We start from the raw sequence: 20,365 nt of genomic DNA, 5'->3' as shown, positions 1-20,365 counted from the left end.
CTTATTTAAAAAAAAAAAAAAAAAGGCAATAAGAGTGTCATAGTTACTCTCATACTGAGGGGCAGGGGCCAGGTCCCCAGGAAAAGCACATTCTTAGGGAGGTAAGAGCCAGGGGAAGTGACAACTATCACCAGATGAGATGAAGCATCATTTACACTTTGGTTTATCTGTATAGAAAATTGAATGCCCAGGAGGAGAAAAAGAAGTTAAAAGACATGGATGTAAATCATCAGATTATCCAGTAAAGATAGACTTTTTTTCCACTCAGAAAAATGAAACAAAAATTGTTTCGTTTGAAATACTTTATTTTCATATTTTATGTAAAAACATCCACAAGTATTGAAATTTCTTTTTTTCGAAGTCAAGGAAAGGCACTTTGTAAGTAACATTAAACAAGGCATTATGCCTTACAAGAAAGACATAAAATGTCTAAAGGATATTTAGAACATTACAGTTCTTAAAGCTTCAACATGGGAAATGTTGCCCACATACCATGAAATCATTTCAGTAAAGAACAACTAACATTCTTTTAAACATTTACAGAAAGAGATGTACCCACACGTTCCCCCACCCTGACAAGGATCTCAAGTTTGGCCGGCATCCCCTGGCCTCTGTCACAGGGCTGGCATGCTGTAGGTGCTTCAGAATATTAGTTTAATGACTGGAGAACATGTGGAAACATTCTACTTCAAGTTAAATAAGAATCAGGACTAAATTAACTTGTTTTCTTTCATAAAATACATAATAAAAACAATGATACGGCGTGCGAGGAGATTCAATCACATCCTTAATTATTTTACCTGTAAATATTAACAAAGAATCTTTGCAAACTAAGCAATGGTTAAATAAATAAATAAATAAATAAGTGGAAGAGCCCTCCTAAGAGATGTTCAAACATATTAAACCGGACCCAGGTGACCCCGTGAGCTGGCAATCCTTCTTCGATTCCTGGAAGGGCAGGGCTTACTTCAGGAACAGTGATGGAGGAACTTCCTTCTCCCCTGGTCAGTTGGAGTTGGCCCTATAAGGAGAAAAGGTCTTCCTTAGCAGCAGCTCCAGAAAGCAGAGGGCACAGCCCTCTTTTCCTGCCCTGCTCCCTAGATTCCAGTGATGTCTGAATCGAGTGTGGCACCCAAGTGGCTACTGCCTGTAACCTGCTATGCTCTGTGGCAGAGACCTCTAGGCTCCCAAGTACTCTTATTTAGGAATGGGGTGGCATCTGTAGCCTCCTGCACTACTGGCTATTATTGGCTACAAATGGCTAGAACGTTTACTCTCTGCCTGTCACATTGGGTTTCACTTAAAGACACAGAGCGGACCCATGCAGTAACTACTATTGTTTTCCTTGTTTTACTAAGTCTTAGATAAACCAAACCATTGGCACACAGCTAATAGGTGGGGATGCACATTTGTACCCAGTACCTACTCACTGCAAAGTCCTTGCTTTTCATCACTGAACTTGAGGGTCGATGTTGCAGAAAACCAGTTCTGCTTTTAATGTATGTGTTCCAGAAAGAACTGGGGTGGGGAGAATGCCTATTTTTGTTGTTGTTTTTGTTGTTTGTTAAAATAGAAAGCTTTTTAGCATGACTGTCCAACACTAGTGAATATTTTCATGAAAGCAGCTTAATCCACATTTATTTGAATGGGGATAGAGTCAGGAGCCAGGGGGGGAGGCACTGGAAATATCCTTCTGACACCAGAGCAGATTAATGACCTTAATAGCAAATTGAATGGTGAAATAATCATGATTTTCAGTCCTGCACCTAAATCGTGGGTTTCTCTGGTATAATTTGCAGGAGACAGAATGACTCTACTCACACGAGTGAATAAAAACTATAACTCACTTGTTTAGCATCTTCTCGATGATTTTCTTCACCATGGGGGCTGCGGGGTTGAGACAAACTTCCTGACCATTCTTGAGAGTGGCTCTGCAGAGAGCAGGGAGAATCCATGTGAGGCAGGAGGTCGGGCTGGGGGTCAGGGTGGGGCTTTGGGACGCTGGGGGTGACGAGGACAGCGGCGGGCAGGGAAACTTACATGACTTCCGTTTGGTCACAGTGGGGTCCCGGGGATGTCACCTTCAGGTTCTGGATGTTCTTGAGGTGAATTCCTTGCACGGTCTGCAGGCACTGGCAGCGCAGTTCGCCGCCCACGGGGGCCCCTGCTGGAACAACAGACTTGGTTATTGGGGTGTTCCCCGATGAGCACCCCCCCCCCGCCCCCGGGTCCGGCCTGGGGATGCCAGGCGCCGAGTCTCACCTGCTGTGCGCCGGCCGGCAGCCACTAGGAGCAGGAGCAGCAGCGCAGCGCGGAGGAAGCGCGGGGCGCAGGGGGAGGCGGCGATCGCGGCGCTGGCCATGGGGCTTAGCTCGGAGGGTGGGTGTCTGCGGCGGGAGGGCTGGAGAGAGTGCTGGTGGAGCGGGTTCTGTGGCTCTCTGAGCGGAGCGAACCCCTTTTATCCTGATGGGACTGGAGCTAGCAGCCCCGGGCCAGGGAAATTCCCTGATGCGCGGGTCGTTCCTGGGTCCGGAAGGAAGGCGCCGCCCCGCCCGCCTCCCGCGTAATCTGCTAATCCGCGCACTCACGGTGTCATCTTTGTGCTCAAATCCCACAGCGGGAGTGAGTCGCCGGCACGCGGGGGCTACATCCTGCGCGGGGAAGGGGACCTTGGGCGCTTGGCCACCTCTGGCCACCGGACGGGGAGAGGAAATCGCTCCTTGAGACCCCGCACAGGGATGGCAAGACAGTTTTAGAAGGAAAGACTTCTGTTCTTAGTTATCAAACCGGAAGAAATTAAGGAGGAGTAAACGAGTATATGTGATTATTTTATCATGTAAATATAACACACACACACATACAGATACAATATCTATATATCTGTTTCCATTTTGCCTATTTCATACATGTGGACGGAATATTCTGTCAAAAATACAGCTGACATCTCGATTCTCGAGAAGAATGTTCAGCTCGTTCCTCATGTTGTATATTCTCAAATCACGCCTGGAGTATTCTGGTTATGTTTTCCATTCCGTGGGAACTGGCATCGTGTCAAAAGTTGAAGTCAGGGTTCATTTCTGTGAAAGTTGAGGGCTGTACCATGCCATGTCTTTTGTGTCCTGTGAACTTCTTTCTTCCCTCTTCCAAAATTCCTTGCAGATCTCCTTTTCCATGTATGAAATTCCAGAGCTGATCTACAAATGGGAGACTGGTGGTCACTCTGGAACCTGCGGGCAGGCTAGCCCGGTCACCTGTTCTGGTTCTGTCCTTGGACAGAATAGCATGTGGACACTTGAAGGGGTGTAGCTGCTGCATAGCGCCCTTACTCCAGATGTGTGAAGATGAAGCAGGAAACTCAAAAGCCTGTTTCATTCACTGAAGGGGACCCCTCCGTATAGATCGGTCCTCCTTTTTCTGGAAACTTTTTTTCTGACCAGGAATTTCAGTCTTTTAACCTGATGCCTTTACTTTTTTTTTCACCAGAAGTTTTAGAGAACATGCCTTGACTCAGCATTAAGTGTAGAGGGCTTAAGTGTAATTCTCCAGGTGGGAGTCAGACCTCTTGGAGATGGGGAAAATGATGGGAGTTGGGAGAGGAGAAAGAAATGGCCTCTGGCCCAGAGATGGGTGTCTCTGGACAGGGCTCTGGGCAGCCCAGCTCCGTGGTACGGAAGCTGTGTGCCATTCCACCATTCAGGCCACCTGGCATAGAGCAGAGCTTCGTGCATTTAGTTGCCAGTTGCCGCCTATCACCAGCAAGTTGTAAAGGGTTCTCTGCCTCCTCACAGATGGTTATGAGAAATGACTCAACTTGTGTGAGAGTCAGTAGAGATTAAATGCTGTGTAGATGTTTGTAGAATAGACAAAATAGAAATAGCTTTTTCCAACATTGCCTAAACAGAAACTCTACCTGTTGTGACTCTTCCTATAAAGAAACAAACAAAAAGGTAACGGGAAGATTCACTCCCCAATTTTTCTTTGCACATTTAAAAATTTCTGGGTCAGACTTTCTGAAAGGAAGGCACTGCTCCACTCTACTAGGAGACACATGTATCTGGGATTTGGGTGGTGGTGTGGTTTTGTTTGTTTTTACTTTTGAGATCTATCATTGATTTACTTTGTAGTCTTACTATCAATCATCTCATCTATTAGGGAGTTTGAATTAAAGACTCTTCACCTTACTTATTGGAAGAGATTTACAGAATGAATGAATGAATGACTTTAAAAATACTGTAGGAGTTCCCCCTGTGGCACAGTGAGTTAAGCATCTGGCTTTGCTGCAGCAGCCATGTAGGTCACAGCTGCAGTGTGGATTCGATCCCTGGCCCTGGAACTTCTATATGCTGCAGGTGCTGCCAAAAATAAATAAATAAACACTCTAGGGTTTTTAAGTGTAATCCTGAGAGACAAACCTGGGAAATTAAAATTTGTATTAAGCACTAGGAAATGAAAAATAATCTAAAGGCTATCTACGGTAACAAGCTCAGAAATAATTGAGAATTTGTGTGATTCCTCCCCTTGTGATCACTTGTTTCCTGAGGTTTCATGGTAAACTGGCCGCAGAAATACAAACATTAGTCTTTAAAAGTTGTAAAATGTATTATTTTGTTTCATAATTTAAGTAATACAGATTCTGTTTCTAAAGTTTATAAAAGTCAGAAAGGCATGAAGAGATTATTTTTTCTCTAATCTCTCTTGACTTCTGTCTGTGGAACAAACTTTAATGGGTCACTGGACATTTGCTCTTTTCTTCAACAAACATGGCAGCTGACAAATTATAAGGGCACACTGCTCTGAGTCAATATGAAAGACGCTGCTTCCTTCATTTAGTTGCCTCATACTGTGGGCAAGTTACTAAACTCTCTACCCACCCCAAGGTGCAGCACAATACTCTTCTAAGAGTTATACAAATACTGACTCATTCGATCTTTCAAACATCCCCGTGAAAAGATGTATTACTGTTATCTCTGTGGTACCTGAAGGTTGCGGATAAGGAAACTGAGGTCCAGAGAAGTTGAGGAACTTCCCTAAAGGCACCAGCTCTTGTGCCTGGGGCTCACAGCCAGAGAGAACAGCTTTTAATACATTTAAATTTTACTATGATAAAAACTTCTGTGGTATATGGCTAAAAATATCCAGAGAGGAGTGATTTTTAAAAACCTGTTTGGGGTTCTCTGTGTTTGTTTTTTCCCACTACTTGAAGGTTTCAGATTGCCTTATTCTAAAAAGCAAACAGAGACAATGGTTACCCACCTCCAAATTTTGGTTTTACACCCAGAATAACTCTCTTCTGGGGCATTAATACAGCTTGTTATATTTTCTTAAAGTGTCCAATTCTGAAAAAAATAGTAATTTTATCCTAGATAAATCTGGCAAACATTCCCTTACCAAGCGATGATGACAAAGGTTAATATCACAGTGCCATGTCAGATGTATGTCATGTACCCCTATACGACTTCACCTCTTTGGTATTCTTTCCAAAAGTTCATAAACCCAGTCCAATCATAAGAAAAGCATTTTTCGAAACTAAATTGAGACATACTAAATAGCTGACTAACACTGTAGAAAAATGTCAAAGTCATGAAAACTGGGAAAGGCTAAGAAAGAGTCACAAACGGGAAAAAGTATAGAGCTTGACAACTAACTGCAAAGTGGCACCTCGATTGACTCCTGGAACAGAAAGAGGAAAGGTAAGTGGAAAATCTGGTAAAATCAAATAAAGTCTGGAGTTTCATTAAGAGTAATGTGCTTGGAGTTCCTGCCATAGCTCAGCAGGTAACGAATCTGACTAGTGTCCCTGAGGATATGAATTTGATCCCTGGCCTCACTCAGTGGGTGAAGGATCTGGTGTTGCTGTGACCTCTGGTGCAGGTCACAGACACAGCTCAGATCCCACGTTGCTGTGAGCTGTGGTGCAGGCTGGCAGCTGCAGCTCGGATTCAACCCCAGCCCAGAGGGAACGTCCATATGCTGCAGGTGCAGCCTTAAATAATAATAACAACAACAACAATAATAATAATAAAATGTTCACAATAGGGAAAACTGGGTGCAAGGTAACACAGAGGCTGTACTATCTTTGTAACTTTTTTTAATTTAAAATTATTTCAAAATAAATTTTTAAAAAAAAAACTTTCTATTTCTAAATCAAGTTAGAATACTACCAAAATGAAATCTATAGACATGCATGCTTTATCTCGTAGCTTCCTAGAAAGGGAATTAAATTTTTGAGTCCATGTTTGCTGAAGTATGAACATTCAAAATATCTGCTGCTCCATTTTGGACATGCCATCTTATTTCATAGGTTTAAATAGTTTGTCTTCAGTGTTAGTCACACTATCCCAAATCTCTCATCTATTTCTTGTAACTGATGAAAAACATAAAGTGTTTGCCGTAATGATCTAAAGGACTTAGCCCAAAAGTGACGTAAATGAATTTTCAAGGAGAGTGAACTCCAATGTATCTACAAGAGCTGCCCCAAAAGACAAATAAATAAATAAAGCAAATGAAGCGTGTCAAAAAGTAGCCAACATGCGTAGATTGTGAAGAATTTGACTCCTGGGAATGACAATCAAAATTACTTGTTTTTGGAACTGAGGTAAAAAAGAACGATTTTTTTGTTGTTGTTGTTGCTCTTATTTTCTCTTTCCTGTGCCACTTGAATTAATGAGAGCCTCATCAACCAAAATACAAGAAGAATTTATAAGCAAAGGAGTGCTTAGTCGTGTACAATAAACAAATTCATTTTCCTGTTTGAACAAGTGCTTCTTTAGGCCAATTACTTTTGCAAAAGTTGAAGACCAGGTTTTTATGCACAATCTTTAAACTCATGCAAGCAGTGACCCTGAAAGAAATGGAATAATCTCTCAAATGGAAGCTTTGGGTGGTGCAATTCCATTTTCCTGGCAATCATTGTGAATCTTCTGGAATTGACAATTACTAAAATCCAGGATGTTCACATCTTGAAGATCCACTGTTTTACTCCTGCCATTGCTGCAGCCCCAGCAGGCAGATGGAAACTTACAGTCCTCACCTCAGTTCTACTCCCTGCACCAAATTTTTTTTGTCACTGCCATGGAAAATCTCGGGCCCATCAAGAATAGGAGGTAAGCAAAAACTATTTCCACCCCCCCCCCATTTCATGGTTTAGGCAGATATGCTACATGACTTCTCAAAGGGTCCCCAATAGGATTGAACCCAAGATGGCCACACCCTCTTTTCTTATTCCCCTCTTCCCAGTTCTCCAATCCCATACCTTTGGAATATTTCCCCAAATAAACCTGCCTGCATTGTAGGCCAATGACGCAGGTTCTGCTTTTTGGGGGGGACACACCGCCATCTTGAGAACTGACTTTGCTGACCAGCAGGAAGAAATGGGCTGTGTAGCTCTACTCTACCCCTAGCTTGCTTTAAGAACTTTTTCTCTCTCAACTTCTATCTCTGTTTCCCCTACAATGACCTCTTTTGTTATAATGACTGGCTCTGTGGAGAGAACAATGAATATGACATTAAATCCCTTGTTCTATCCATCTCTCCGGGCCAATGGCATTAGTGTGTACCCACATCGAGGTGTAAGGAAGGAAGATGTTTCTCTTCTTCTCTTCTTGGCCTAATTATTAAACCGACATAAGACAATGGAACAGGAGAAAAATTTAAGTTTATATGTGCAGGAGTCCCATAAACATAGGAGACTCAGAGAAGGGACTAAAGTAGGCAGACTTTTTACCCTTTAGACAAAATATTGATACATTTGTGAAGAATGGGTAAGACAAAGGGGTTTGGGCTTGGGGTAGTACATTAGTGAAGAAGAAAGTTTGTTTATAAGCTTTCTTGGCTCTAAATTCTTTAATCTCTCATGATAAAGATGTCTCTTTTTCTCTCCTGGTACAGGAAAGATACCTTTCACATGAGAAATTTATTTCCTGCCTTCAGGGACAAAGAATGATCAGAGTCTCCTTCTTGCACTGGATATTTCTTAAGTAACTTCAGTTCAAAAGAATCAATATGACAATCTCCTAGTCTTGAAAATAGGTCACTTAAACAGCTGTGTCTCATTTTAGGAGGTGGTGTTGTAGCCTGGTTCCCAAAGTTAGGTATATTGTGTGAGAAATCAGGCAATTAATAAGGCATTATATGGAAACAAAAGAAAAAAACAGTGACTAATGATTGCAGAAAATTGTAAACCAGTTTCTAAGTTTCGAGGATAGCCAGTTGAAAGGGTTTCTAGATGCCAGGCTCAAAGGATATTCAGGTAGATTGAGAGGAGGCAGTGACAACATGACAGATTTTACTGTTTACGATTTGAATGTCTCTGGTGATCATTCTAAGTGGCCCACACAACAACAGGCATGAAGTTTTCTCTATGGGAGCTGTTGGTGATTTCCCTGAAGTCTGTATCAAGTTGTCCAACATGAGTTTACATGGCTTTGGAAAAAGGGCACTTTTACTTTTCAATGATTTCAAGCCAGAAGGGTGGAATACAAATTGGAAACATTGGTTTGGATGGTTTTAGACAGATATTGAAGGAAACTAGAATCCAGGATCCAGTGAGTTTGCAGGTAGAAAATGAAACCTCAAAGATAATTAACAGCATTAAAATCTAATACCCGTAAAGGTGTATTATTGAAACATAATTTTTCTCTCTATAAACTTCATGATTTATATCAAAGACAACCACCGTAAGACTAATTTATTGCAAAATTAAGTCTAGTTTCAATAAACGTGGCCTGCTTATTTACACAAATGCAGCAGGAATAGTGATTGGCCATATAGGCTCTTTTATATTTTTGGTTTGCTAGAACTTTTCATAAGGCATCACAGATTGGATTTTTAAAAAGTCTCTTGAAGCTAGGAAGCCAAGCCAAAAACTTGCCATCGGATTTCAATACGTGTTGATTTGGGTGAATTCCTCTCTTCTCTAGGTCTGTAAATATCCTGAGGTTCCTGCACCTGCCAGGGAATGCCCTTCCTTACTCATTTGGTAACCTTGCTGTGAACCCTGTATGCAAGTACCAGGCAGATTTCTGCAAAGAATTTGATTGGCTTCATAAAAATGAACCTTAGCTCCTTAAAGCTGTCTGGTCCTGTCTGAGTCTCTGTATGTCTATGTATATGACATTCCAGTCAAAGCCTTGATAATATATCCAATTGTGTTGTTACAAGGAGAACAGAATCTCAGTGAACTTATGTAAACAACTAATAGTGCCATGAAAATAAGAATACTCACTGAAAGCCTCTGAATTCTGGAAGAATCAGGTATGGAGAAAAAGAAATATGTTTCAACTTTGTTCACAAAGGGATATTTTACTAGATTTCTGTAAGTCATAGGTAGTTTAAGAGGAAAGATTTCCTTATATCTGGAAAACAAAAGATTAAAGAACCAGCAATGTTTTTGAAGTCATAAAAATTATAATTATCCTTGTCAGTCCATTCGGCCCCATGTAATAATTCTTGATGATCTTGATTTTTTAAGAACTTTTATGAAGCATCATTTTTTGGGATTTTTTTTTTAATTTGAATTCTGTATTTCTCACCCAGTTTGGTGGTATATACTTAAAGACATCAAACACCTGTATTCTAGAGTACTTGTCAGGGACTTTCGCAGAATTTCTTTGAAGATGAAATATTTTTACAAGAAAACATTTGCAAAAGAATCAGAATAAAACAGTAACTGTCCGTAAATGATAAAAGACTTAAAATGGCAATGGTTAAAGATCAGATGGGAGTTTATTACAATGTAAATGATAAAGAAATTTAGTTATTTCTATGACACACAACATCTTAAGATAATTAGAATCACAATAACATTTTACCAGGACATATCAGATTTTTTGGAATTTCATGTAATTTCTGGAATACTTACATTAATGAGATTCACCTATAACCTAAGCTTCCTTGCTCTCTCTCTCTCTGTTTTTATATGGAGAGTAAAATAAATCTGTTAAGATGTTTCAGGGGCCCTCTGGAAAATCCCAAAGTCAGTTTGAGGTCAAAAGAATTTATTTGGAATTTGATTTGGGGAATTTTGTCAAAAACATCAAAAAGTTGTTGACACTTGGCTAAAAAGGATCATAGATCATTATGAAACAGTATTTAATTATCCATTTATCAAAGTAGCAATAAAAGATTTTTTTAAATGTAAACCTTCAATCCGGAAGGTTACATAATTCTGAGCAAAACTTAACTGTTTTAATATGGAGAAGACTTTGTTTACTTAAGTGATCAAAGACCAATGACAAAGATAACAGAAGGTATAGGAAATTATTTTGAAAAAGCACACTTTGTTTTCTCGGCATATCATTTAAAAGGTAAAGAAAAGTTTTTCATTATATCAAGAGCAGAGCAATAGTCCAAAAAAACATTGTCCTTTTAGCAGATGAAAGAAGATTCATTTCCAGTTTTATATAAGCACACTATTGATAGAAAGTTTGTGTTTAAAACCCTTATAATAACTTCATTCAATCTTATCCAACTTGGTCACACATAAAATTCCTTTCCTGGGGTTCCTGTTGTGGCTCAGTGATCGTTAATGTGACTAGTATCCAAGAGGACGCAGGTTCGATCCCTGGCCTCGCTTAGTGGGTTAAGGATCCAGCGTTGCCATGAGCTGTGGTGTAGGTCAAAGATGTGGCTTGGATCCAGTATTTCTTTGGCAGTGGCACAGGCCAGCAGCTGCAGCTCTGATTCGACCCTTAGCTTGGAAACTTCCATATGCTGCAGGTGTGGCTCTAAGACAATAAAATAAAATAAAATGAAATAAAATAAAATTCCTTTCCTAAGATTTCTTCCATAACTTTATTTTATTATATTTTATTGTATTGTATTGTATTGTATTGTATTTTCTTGTTTGTCTTTTGTCTTTTAGGGCCTCACCCATGACATATGGAGGTTCCCAGGCTATGGGTCTAGTCAGAGCTGCAGCTGCTGGCCTACACCAGAGCCACAGCAAAGCCAGATCCAAGCCGTATTTGCAACCTACTCCACAGCTCACGGTAACACCAGATCCTTAACCCACTGAGCAAGGCCAGGGATTGAACCCACAACCTGGTGGTTCCTAGTTGGATTTGTTTCTGCTGCACCATGACGGGAACTCCATAAACCTCTGTAACTTTATATGTTCATTTTAGTTTGTTTCTTGTTCTCTTTATCCATTCTGAAACAATTGGTTTTGATTTAGGACAAAATTATTTTGTTTTCCTTGACAAAATGCATTTTTAGTCTTCATACCTTTTCTTGCCCAAAACACACATCTTATTTTCTTGACATACAGAAGTGTTTCCTTTATTATTTCCACTACTTTTAATTACATATATTAATTAGAATTCTTTATCTTCTGAAACCCTAATTTCTAGTAAAAATTAAGAGGTAAGCAATTGTGAACTCTCTGTTACACAGCATTCTTTAGATTGGAAAGTTTATGAATACATTTTCAATTTTTTGTAGCACACTCTGCTTTGTAATATAACTAATTTAAAAAAAAAATTGGTACAAGCATGTTTACTAAAAGAGCCAGATATTTATAATAAAAAGTCAAATGTGTGGAGTTCCCGCTGTGGTGCAGTGAGTTAAGGATCTGGCGTTGTCTCTCTGGTGCTGTGGGTTCAATCCTCGACCCAGCACGGTGGGTTAAGGATCTAGCATTTGGGGTGTAGGTCTCGGCTGAAGCTTGGATTCAATCCCAGGCCCAGGTACTTTCATAGGCAGAGGGTGCAGCCAAAAAAAAGAAGCCCAAGGTGGACAAATTTAGGTTGTTCAATCAACATTGTTATATTTTGTCTTACTTGGAAATAATCTAGATAACCAATGAAATTTCAGTATTGAATTTAACATAGCAAAACTTCAACAGTGGGAGTAATCAAAGAGATTTGGGTAGCTACTTTTACATAGGCATACCATAGAACAATCATTACTGAAAATTTCACCAAAAATATGTTATCTCACCGATACAATTATATTTAGATTACTCCTAAAAGTGACATGAGCCTTTGAAGCAGTTAGCTATCATCTTAATTTCTTTCCCTTTTTTTTGCTAACAAATTTTATAACAAAGATAACAAGAGCTTAATTTACTTTGAGTAAACCTAAGTGGAATAAAAATATTATTACTTAATGCTGATAACTATTAAGACATGCCTATGTTAATTAAGCTAACAAACTTAAAACTACTTTTTATTTACTTAAAATTATCTTAGATCCCATGAACTTGAATACCATTTGGTAGTTTCAGTTATATTCCTAAGATTTAGAAATGTTTAATTCACAAATACTTATTTTTAAGCCAAGTAAATAAAACCCCTTACAAATTAATTGTAGCACTACAACCCAGAGGTAGAAAAATAATATATCTAAACTTACATACCTAGACATACATAAACCTACAGACAGACAAAACAAAAATCTCACATCTTCCATTTCAAAACTTTAGCCATGAGTCAAGCACAATAAAAAAAAATTACTAGTTTATAAATCACTGTCTCTGACCAACAGAAAAAATTAAGGTTACCAGCTTAAAAGATTTTGCTAACATTTGTGGACAAGACTTTTAAGATTTATAATTATCCTTGACATGTAATCTTAAGGAGGTTGTGGTCTAGAATGTGAGCAAAGGAGTCTTTTTAGCAGTTTGTACTTAAAAAAATACTCCATTCTTTTTTTTCCTTCAGACTTAGGTGAGTACGGGTTAGTTCTGATTACCTCCTAGGGTGTTTACATTTCAAAAACATAGTAATATTTTCATCTTTAAGGGGCAGAGAAAGAATGCAATGTTTTTGTTGTTGTTGGCTGTTTTGCTTTTTCTTTTCCTTGGCCTTTTAAAATTTGGTGGGATCTTCCAAAAGTAGAGGTGAAGGGAGTTCCCGCTGTGGCTCAGCAGGTTTCGAACGCAAATAGGATCCCTGAGGATGCAGGTTCGATCCCTGGCCTTGCTCAGTGGGTTGATTAAAGATCCGGCATGCGTGAGCTGTGGTGTAGGTCGCAGATGTGGCTCGGCTCTGGCATTGCTGTGGCTGTGGCATTGCCAGCAGCTCTAGCTCCAATTTGACCCCTAGCCTGGGAACTTTCATATGCCACAGGTGCAGCCCCCAAAAGCAAAAAATAAAATAAAAGTGGAGGTAAAAGGACTTTATAATTTAAGAGATTCAGGCTTTCCCTGGTGGCCTAGTGTTTAAGGACCCAGTGTTGTCATTGCTGTGGCTTGGGTTATTGCTTGGAATTTCCCTGGCCCTGAAACTTCCACTTGCCATGGATGAAGCCGGAAAAAATAAATAAAGAGGAGAGAGAGGGACTCATTGCTGTACAGGGACATGAAACTGACCAGGACCCTGTGGGGCTCCTGGACACGGATACGCCTGGCGCTTGGCCATCTTTGGGCTCAAGTATTCTTCATTACAGAGAGAAGGTCACAGTTTGATAAGCTTGAGAAACACCCAAGCTTATCAGGAGAACCCCCCCCTCCACCAGGCCAGATTAAAGGAGGTTCTGCACACATCCTGATCTTTATCAGCAGCCCCACCCTTGACATACTGCTAAAAAATCCCACACCAAATCCTCCTGGGCTGGGATACTCCGTTATTCATTTATTTATTTCTCTTTAGGGCTGCACCCTTGGCATATGGAAGTTCTCAGGCTAGGAATCGAATCTGAGCTGCATCTGCGACCTACACCACAGCTCATGGTGTCAGAGCCATGACAGGAACTCCAGGACACTCAACATTTGAGGCATGAGACTGCTCTGCCCCTCTTTGCCTGGCAAAGCCATAAAGCTACTCTTTTCTCCTTCACTCAAAACTCTGTCTTGAGTTCCCATAGTGGCTCAGTGGTTAACGAATCCGACTAGGAACCATGAGGTTGTGGGTTCGATCACTGGCCTCGCTCAGTGGGTTAAGGATCCAGCATTGCCGTGAGACGTGGTGTAGGTCGAAGACAAGGCTGGGATCCCAAATTACGGTGGCTCTGGTGTAGCCAGGTGGCTACAGCTCTGATTAGGCCTCTAGCCTGGGAACCTCCATATGCCATGGGATTGGCCCTAGAAAAGACAAACAAACAAACAAACAGACAAAACTGTCTTTGAGATTCAATTCCATAACAGTGCACAGAGGCTGAGTTTCAGGAACATACATTCCTTGTGGCAGAGGTCTAGGATAATCCACAAAGGACCTGACACTGGCAGGGCCTGATTAGGGATTCGGCAAAGCTTGAGTCTCACTGTCCCTGCTGCTGCTGCGAAAATCATTTCCCAACTTTTACTGTTTATGTAAGTAACCTGTATATTCTGGAGATTAGGCTGGAGTGTTTCTTGTAGGAAAAGGGTAGCCAAAACAGGCAGCTGGGCATTTAAGGGATTTTCTGAGGAAGGTGGAGGAGCTTGGAGAATGACGTAAATATGCCGAGGAGACGGGGCTGGATTTTAAAAAGGGGAATTTACATTGAGTGTGAACATTAATTCCATTTTAAATTTATGCTCTCGGAGTTCCTGTTGTGGCACAGCAGAAAAGAATCCGACTAGGAACCATGAGGTTGCAGGTTCAATCCCTGGCCTTGCTCAGTGGGTTAAGGATCTGGCATTGCTGTGAGCTGTGGTGTAGGTCACAGATGTGGCTCGGATTTGGCGTTGCTGTGGCTCTGGTGTAGGCCAGCGGCTACAGGTCCAGTTTGACCCCTAGCCTGGGAACCTCCATATGCCGCAGGTGCGGCCCTAAAAATACAAAAAGACTAAATAAATAAATAAATAAATTTATGTTCTCTGTTTTCACCTAACGGTGAATCCTAACGGTAGACATTATACTTCTTTATATCCATTTTTAATATAGGCTTGCATAGGTACCAATAACACAATTGTTTGGGGTGAGAGCACTCTAATATATTTTTTTCAAATACAGGAGTTTATTTTCTAATTCAAAAGATCCATCATTTGGCCATTGATGCGTAGAACATATTAATCTCAATAGCGACCCAAAGCAATTTGCCTTTTTATGGCTTATCCAAAGATGTAAAAGGCATCCCACATTAGAGTGGATAAAAAGATGCAACCCTCACATGATCCAGAAAATTAATTCCCAGTTAGCCTATGAAAGAGAAGGCCTTCCTTGTCACAGACACTAAGAATTATGTACTGAAAACTGTCTCTGGTCATTCTTGGGAATGAAATTTGCCGCCAGTCATACACCTATTAACCTGTGACACTGGGCAGGGGCTACCGGAACATGACTTTTCCAGGACTTAACCTTCACTGGGAGGTTGAGACAAGAAATTTCCCTGATGGACTGGGACCTCTAATGACAAATTTCTGCCAGCTAGAAGGGCCATGCAAAGAGAATGCTGCCTGTGACTTTGTGTCTTGGAATCCTAGTCTATTTGAATGCCCATCAGATACACAGGGGTATGTGCGCCTTTCAGAAGGCGGAGGCCAGAGACAGCATCCTCCACTGTCACAGGGCCATGTTCTCAGATCATGGAACATGACCAAGGAAAACTGACCTGGCTTTTCCATAGGGGACCATGGCAATGTTTGCCTAAACAGATGCTGTTCTGGTGAGAACCACGAGCCCACTCCAACTTCAGGCTTACAGCCCCAATGCCTGCCTTTGCCTGTGGTTTTCCTCCTTAGGGCAAATGGAACAAAAGACAGAGAGGAAAGAAACAATGACCATCTCTGGGAGGAAAATGATTAATAGAAAGTGAGAGTACGCATAAGAAATCTTTACCAGGAGTTCTCTTGTGGCACAGCTGGTTAAAGATCCGGCATTGCCACTGCAGCGACTCAGGTCACTGCACTGATGGAGGTTCCGTCCCTGGCTTGGGAACTTCCACATGCCACAGGTGCAGCCAGAAAAACTTTTTTTGAATGAAAAATAAAAAGGAGAAATCTTGACCAGAACTGCTATACTTAAGCAATGAATCCACACAAATATTTTCTAATCTAAATTTCCAAGAAGCAAGGGACTCTCACTTCTCTTGCTTCCATCAGACCATACAGGGAGAGAGTGAGAGGCATACAGAGTAAAGAACCTTCGCCTTGTGCTGGCTCCTGTTGAGACCCTGGGATCTTTGAGTGCAGCCACCCCCAAAGGAGCAGCATCCAGCCAGGGAAGTCCTCCAACTTGGATGCCAAAACCTGGAAGAGGAAAACTTTCCACTTCTTCTCTTGGTTCCTTGGGAAACCTCATGATTAAATTGACATAAGACAGAGGAACAGGAGAAAAACAAATTTAATTTCATACATACAGGAGTCCCATACAAATAGGAGATTCAAAGAAGGGACCAAAGTAGGCAGCTTTTGGAGTTCCCGTCATGGCTCAGTGGTTAACGAATCTGACTAGCAACCATGAGGTTGCGGGTTCAGTCCCTGGCCTCGCCTAGTGGGTTAAGGATCCAGCATTGCCAGGACCTGTGGAATAGATTGCAGATGCGGTTTGGATCCCACATTGCTGTGGCTGTGGTGTAGGCTGGGAGGCTACAGCTCTGATTAGACCCCTAGCCTGGGAATCTCCATATGCCACAGGTAAGGCCCTAAAAAAACAAAACAAACAAACAAACAAACAAACCAAACAAAGAAAAAATTAGGCAGTTTTACATCTTTGAGACCAAGTGACAGTTCATTTGTGAGGAATGAGTAAATGACAAAGGGGTTTGGGCTTGAGGTGGCAAATTAGGGTAGAAGTAACAAAGTTAGTTTCTGTGGCCTTCTTGGCCCTAAATTCTTTATCTCTGATGATAAAGGTGTCTTTTTTTCTGTCCTAGTCTAGGATGTGTACCTTTCATGTGGGAAATCTATTTCCTGGCTTCATGGGGTAAAGGAGGATCAGAGTGTCCTTGTATGGGCTGTTTCTTAACTGCCAACTAAGGTTAATTCAAAATTATATATATATAATTATAATAATTCAAAATAACAAATTATTATTAATTTATTCAAAATGATAAATATACCAAAGTGGCATTAAGTCCCCTGCTCTGAACCACATCAAGGCTCAGCCTCTCTAGTCAGTCTCCCCAGAGGCTGCTGTCTGGTTCCCCTTACTCTTTCTGCGGGTAACACACCCTAGACTGACTCTGTTCTCAGTCTGTGGGTTCAGGTAGGAAGGTCCCTTCCCCAGTTCCTTCCTATCAGGGCTCACCCCCTATTGCTGATTGACTCAGAGATGGGCAAGGGACCTAAGTCTGGTAAAATAAGAAAGTCTCTCAAATTTGTGTTGAAACCATTGAAAAAGACTTAATCCTTCCCAGGCTTCCTCAAGGGGTAAAATGGGGCTTAGAAGTGAGTCAATCCTTGGGGGGAGATTTCCTGCAAAGTCTCTCAGATGTCCTGCAATGCTGAGAATTCGTTCAGAAGTTGGCACAGAGGAAAGCCCATGAAATGGAGCAATTTACTAAGGATCTTCTTTGGGCATCTGTGTCTTCCAGTTGGCTCTGATTTGCTTGCGGACATTATGTAGGCCAACAGATTTTCTTTTTTTCTTTTTTTAGTGGCTGCACCCACAACATATAGTAAGTTCCCAGACTGGGGACAGAATCCGAGTGGAAAGTGTCACCTACGCGCCACGTCTACACCAATGCCGCACACCATCACCACACTGCGCCACGGGGCCTCCTGTATTTTTCTTTTTTCTTTTTTTTAATAAGACCATTGCACTGGTCTCTTGCCAGTGAAATAGTCTGGACAGCAGACTTTCACATTTCTGCTACAGATACCTTTCCAACACAAGTAACTCTCTGCACTGTGTTTAATCTGCCTATCCATTTATCTCTTTAACATTTATCCACCACGTATAAACTAGGAACTAAATTAGGTTCTAAATTAGTCTACAAAAAGGAAAAAAAATATAGACTCTGCCACTACCAACTTCTCTCTCTATGGAAGCAAGACAGAAAAATATGAAGTGGTGTTGTGGAGGTCTACAGATACTCAGCCATCCATGTACAGGGCATATAGCCACTCAGAGGAGGGGGGCATCTGATTCCCCTTCTGGAAAGGGTAGAAGAAGAAAAGAAGTCAGAGAAAAAAACATGCTGGAAAAGGGTAGCCCTTAAGGAGAGTAGGTAGGGTACCCATTCCCGACAAAGAAGGCCACATGAGCAAAGGCATGGAAGCTGCAAGCAGCGCAGTTTGACCAGAGAACAAAAATAAGCAGGTTATTTTTTTTAACCTGAGGATTACCATCAAGGCAGGGTTGTACGGACAGCATGAAGCTAGGCATGACCCAGATACCAGAAGTTTCCCTGTCACTCATTTCCAATGTCACCTTTATCAGAAATCCCAAAGCTCCCTCCAAGTGTTTACCTTGGCCCTCGGATACAAATCGTGTGGAGAGAGGGGGCATTGGTTTATATCTTCGCCTGCTGGATGAGGTACTCTGCAAGGAAGCTATCACATCTTATTTCTCTTTCCATCCCTAGCTCCAGTGTGAGTCTGGTCTATACCTATAATAAGCGCTCAACAAATGCTTGTCGACAACAAATGCTTGTGAATGGATGGTTTCAGGCCACTCTTCCATAAGCAATGAGTCTTGAGAGCAGGACCCTAGGATCCTGTCCTTGACAGATTGCAACAGCCCAGATGTCCTTACTTTCTTTCACCCACTTGGACCATTCAGCATCGGAGTGAAACCTCTTAGGGGACACAGGCACACCCCGTTGGGTTAGTGTAAGCATGAAAGAAAAGTATCCCCTGGGCAGCCAGAGAAATGGGTCTGGCATGTTTTGAGGCCAAGTTCTGCCAATAAGCCCAGAAAACATAAGTGGGACCCATCAATATATTCAAAGCCAGAGAGCCTGACCCACCCAGCTCTAGAACAGAATGGGAGCAATATCATGAATATAGCAGGGGAGGTCCTGGTTAGCTGCCTCAAATAGAGCTGGAGTATGTTTGGCCTTTATGCATGTACATTTTGCCTGACAGTAAATGGGAGGATCCAACTAGTTAAAAGTTCAAGTTCTGGGTAGGAAGTAAGTGGCTAATAGTGATTCATTCCGTATAATTTCCTATCCGCCTGCGTGTATGAGGCAGTGATGGGTGTAATAAGAGATGTGTAGTTGAATGAAGTCCAGCTTCTAACATAAAATTATTTTTTAGCCTGTCTACTTTCTTCTGCCATGCTAGATTATTTATTTTTCTGTTCCTGGCATGATAATCCGATGGTATGATCAGTCTGCCAAGACTTAAATTCATTCAGTTAACACTAAGAACTAACTATTCAATGTTTTAGCTTTGGACAGATCTTTTTTCTTTTGCTTTATTGATTTTTAAAAATGTTTTTTTTATAAATTTCTCTTTATAGTCTTAAAATTGTTTGCTGAACTTTCTGAAAGTGGGACCCACTAAATAAATCCCATCATGATCACATAGTGTAATGAGAAGAAATACAGGATTGCCAACACTGCAAAAGAATAAGGAAATTAGAGAAGTTTTCTTAGAAATAATCACATAAGAAATTTGGTAAGTAGATGAAAACATCATCATGACTTTATGGTGTTATGGAAACAAAATTTAGGAAGTTGAAAAATGAGTGCATAAACCGCAAAAGAGAATAAATAGCAAAAAGATACAAATTTCAACTCAAAAATTATGAATCATCATCAACACTGATTGAGCATTAATGTCCACAGTATTTTCCAATGTTCATTATTTCCCAGTTTGGAGGCCAGAAATATTTCTTGTTTATATTTTTCCTTTCCGGGCTCTGTCCATCCACGCAGGTAATCTTGGAGGCAGAGAATTCTGAATGATACTTATTTCAAAGGGGTGGCTCTGCTAGTGTATGACTGAGCTCGTTCATTGATTGACATTTCTGAAGTGGTTGATGGCAGTAAAGAAATATGAGACCCAATTAGGTATGGTGGGAGCTATGGTGGAAGTGGAGAAGGTATGGTTTTGCTGTGTGAATTTTACACATGTGTATGCTATGCCTCAAATGTGAATATCTACAATCAAATAATGTTTAATGAGCACATATTATAGCCTCGGTGTGTGATTGAAGGGTTAGATGGAACCCTCAGCGGATTCCTTAAAAATTGCAGATACGATTCTAAAAACCACAATAAGGAATACAAATCACTGACCAGGCAAATGCCTCAGTGTGTTGCAAGTCTGTGGAGGATTTGGTGAAACCGCTGGGCTAAGTGAGGTCAGGAGTTGGGAAGAGTCTTTAATGTTTAACCAACTTGCTGATGGCAAGATGACTTATCCAGCACCCAGCTGCACCCTTGCATCATAGTACTAACTGTATTAGTATTTCCCTCCATGTAGTTAATATCTGATAAAGATTTCTGTAGCACCAACTCTGTCAGACATTTTTCTGCAAATAGGATTAAAGAGAGATTAATAGGCACAACCCTTATTTCCTTCTCTGAAGATAGAAAACAGATACACAAATAA

The 20,365-nt window shown here is 41.0% G+C and overlaps 1 protein-coding gene across 2 annotated transcripts; it reads right to left on the bottom strand.

Moving 5' to 3' along the window:
• On the bottom strand, positions 288–2,525 carry LOC100525396 (growth-regulated protein homolog gamma-like). Of its 2 annotated transcripts, none has more exons than XM_003126166.6 (4): positions 2,263–2,525; positions 2,041–2,167; positions 1,848–1,931; positions 288–1,021 (listed from the first exon to the last, which is right to left on the bottom strand). In XM_003126166.6, the coding sequence occupies exons 1-4, from the start codon at positions 2,360–2,362 to the stop codon at positions 1,006–1,008; spliced, it is 327 nt and encodes a 108-aa protein (XP_003126214.3). In that variant the 5' UTR covers positions 2,363–2,525; the 3' UTR covers positions 288–1,005. The 2 variants fall into 2 exon arrangements, with proteins under 2 accessions (XP_003126214.3, XP_005652609.1); XM_005652552.3 differs by having other exon boundaries at positions 2,041–2,164; positions 2,263–2,522.

This window comes from Sus scrofa, chromosome 8, assembly GCF_000003025.6.
Source record: "Sus scrofa isolate TJ Tabasco breed Duroc chromosome 8, Sscrofa11.1, whole genome shotgun sequence".
NCBI classification, from domain to species: domain Eukaryota; kingdom Metazoa; phylum Chordata; class Mammalia; order Artiodactyla; family Suidae; genus Sus; species Sus scrofa.
The sequence above is the reverse complement of the archived record's forward strand: the minus strand, read 5'-3'. Positions and strand labels throughout refer to the sequence as shown.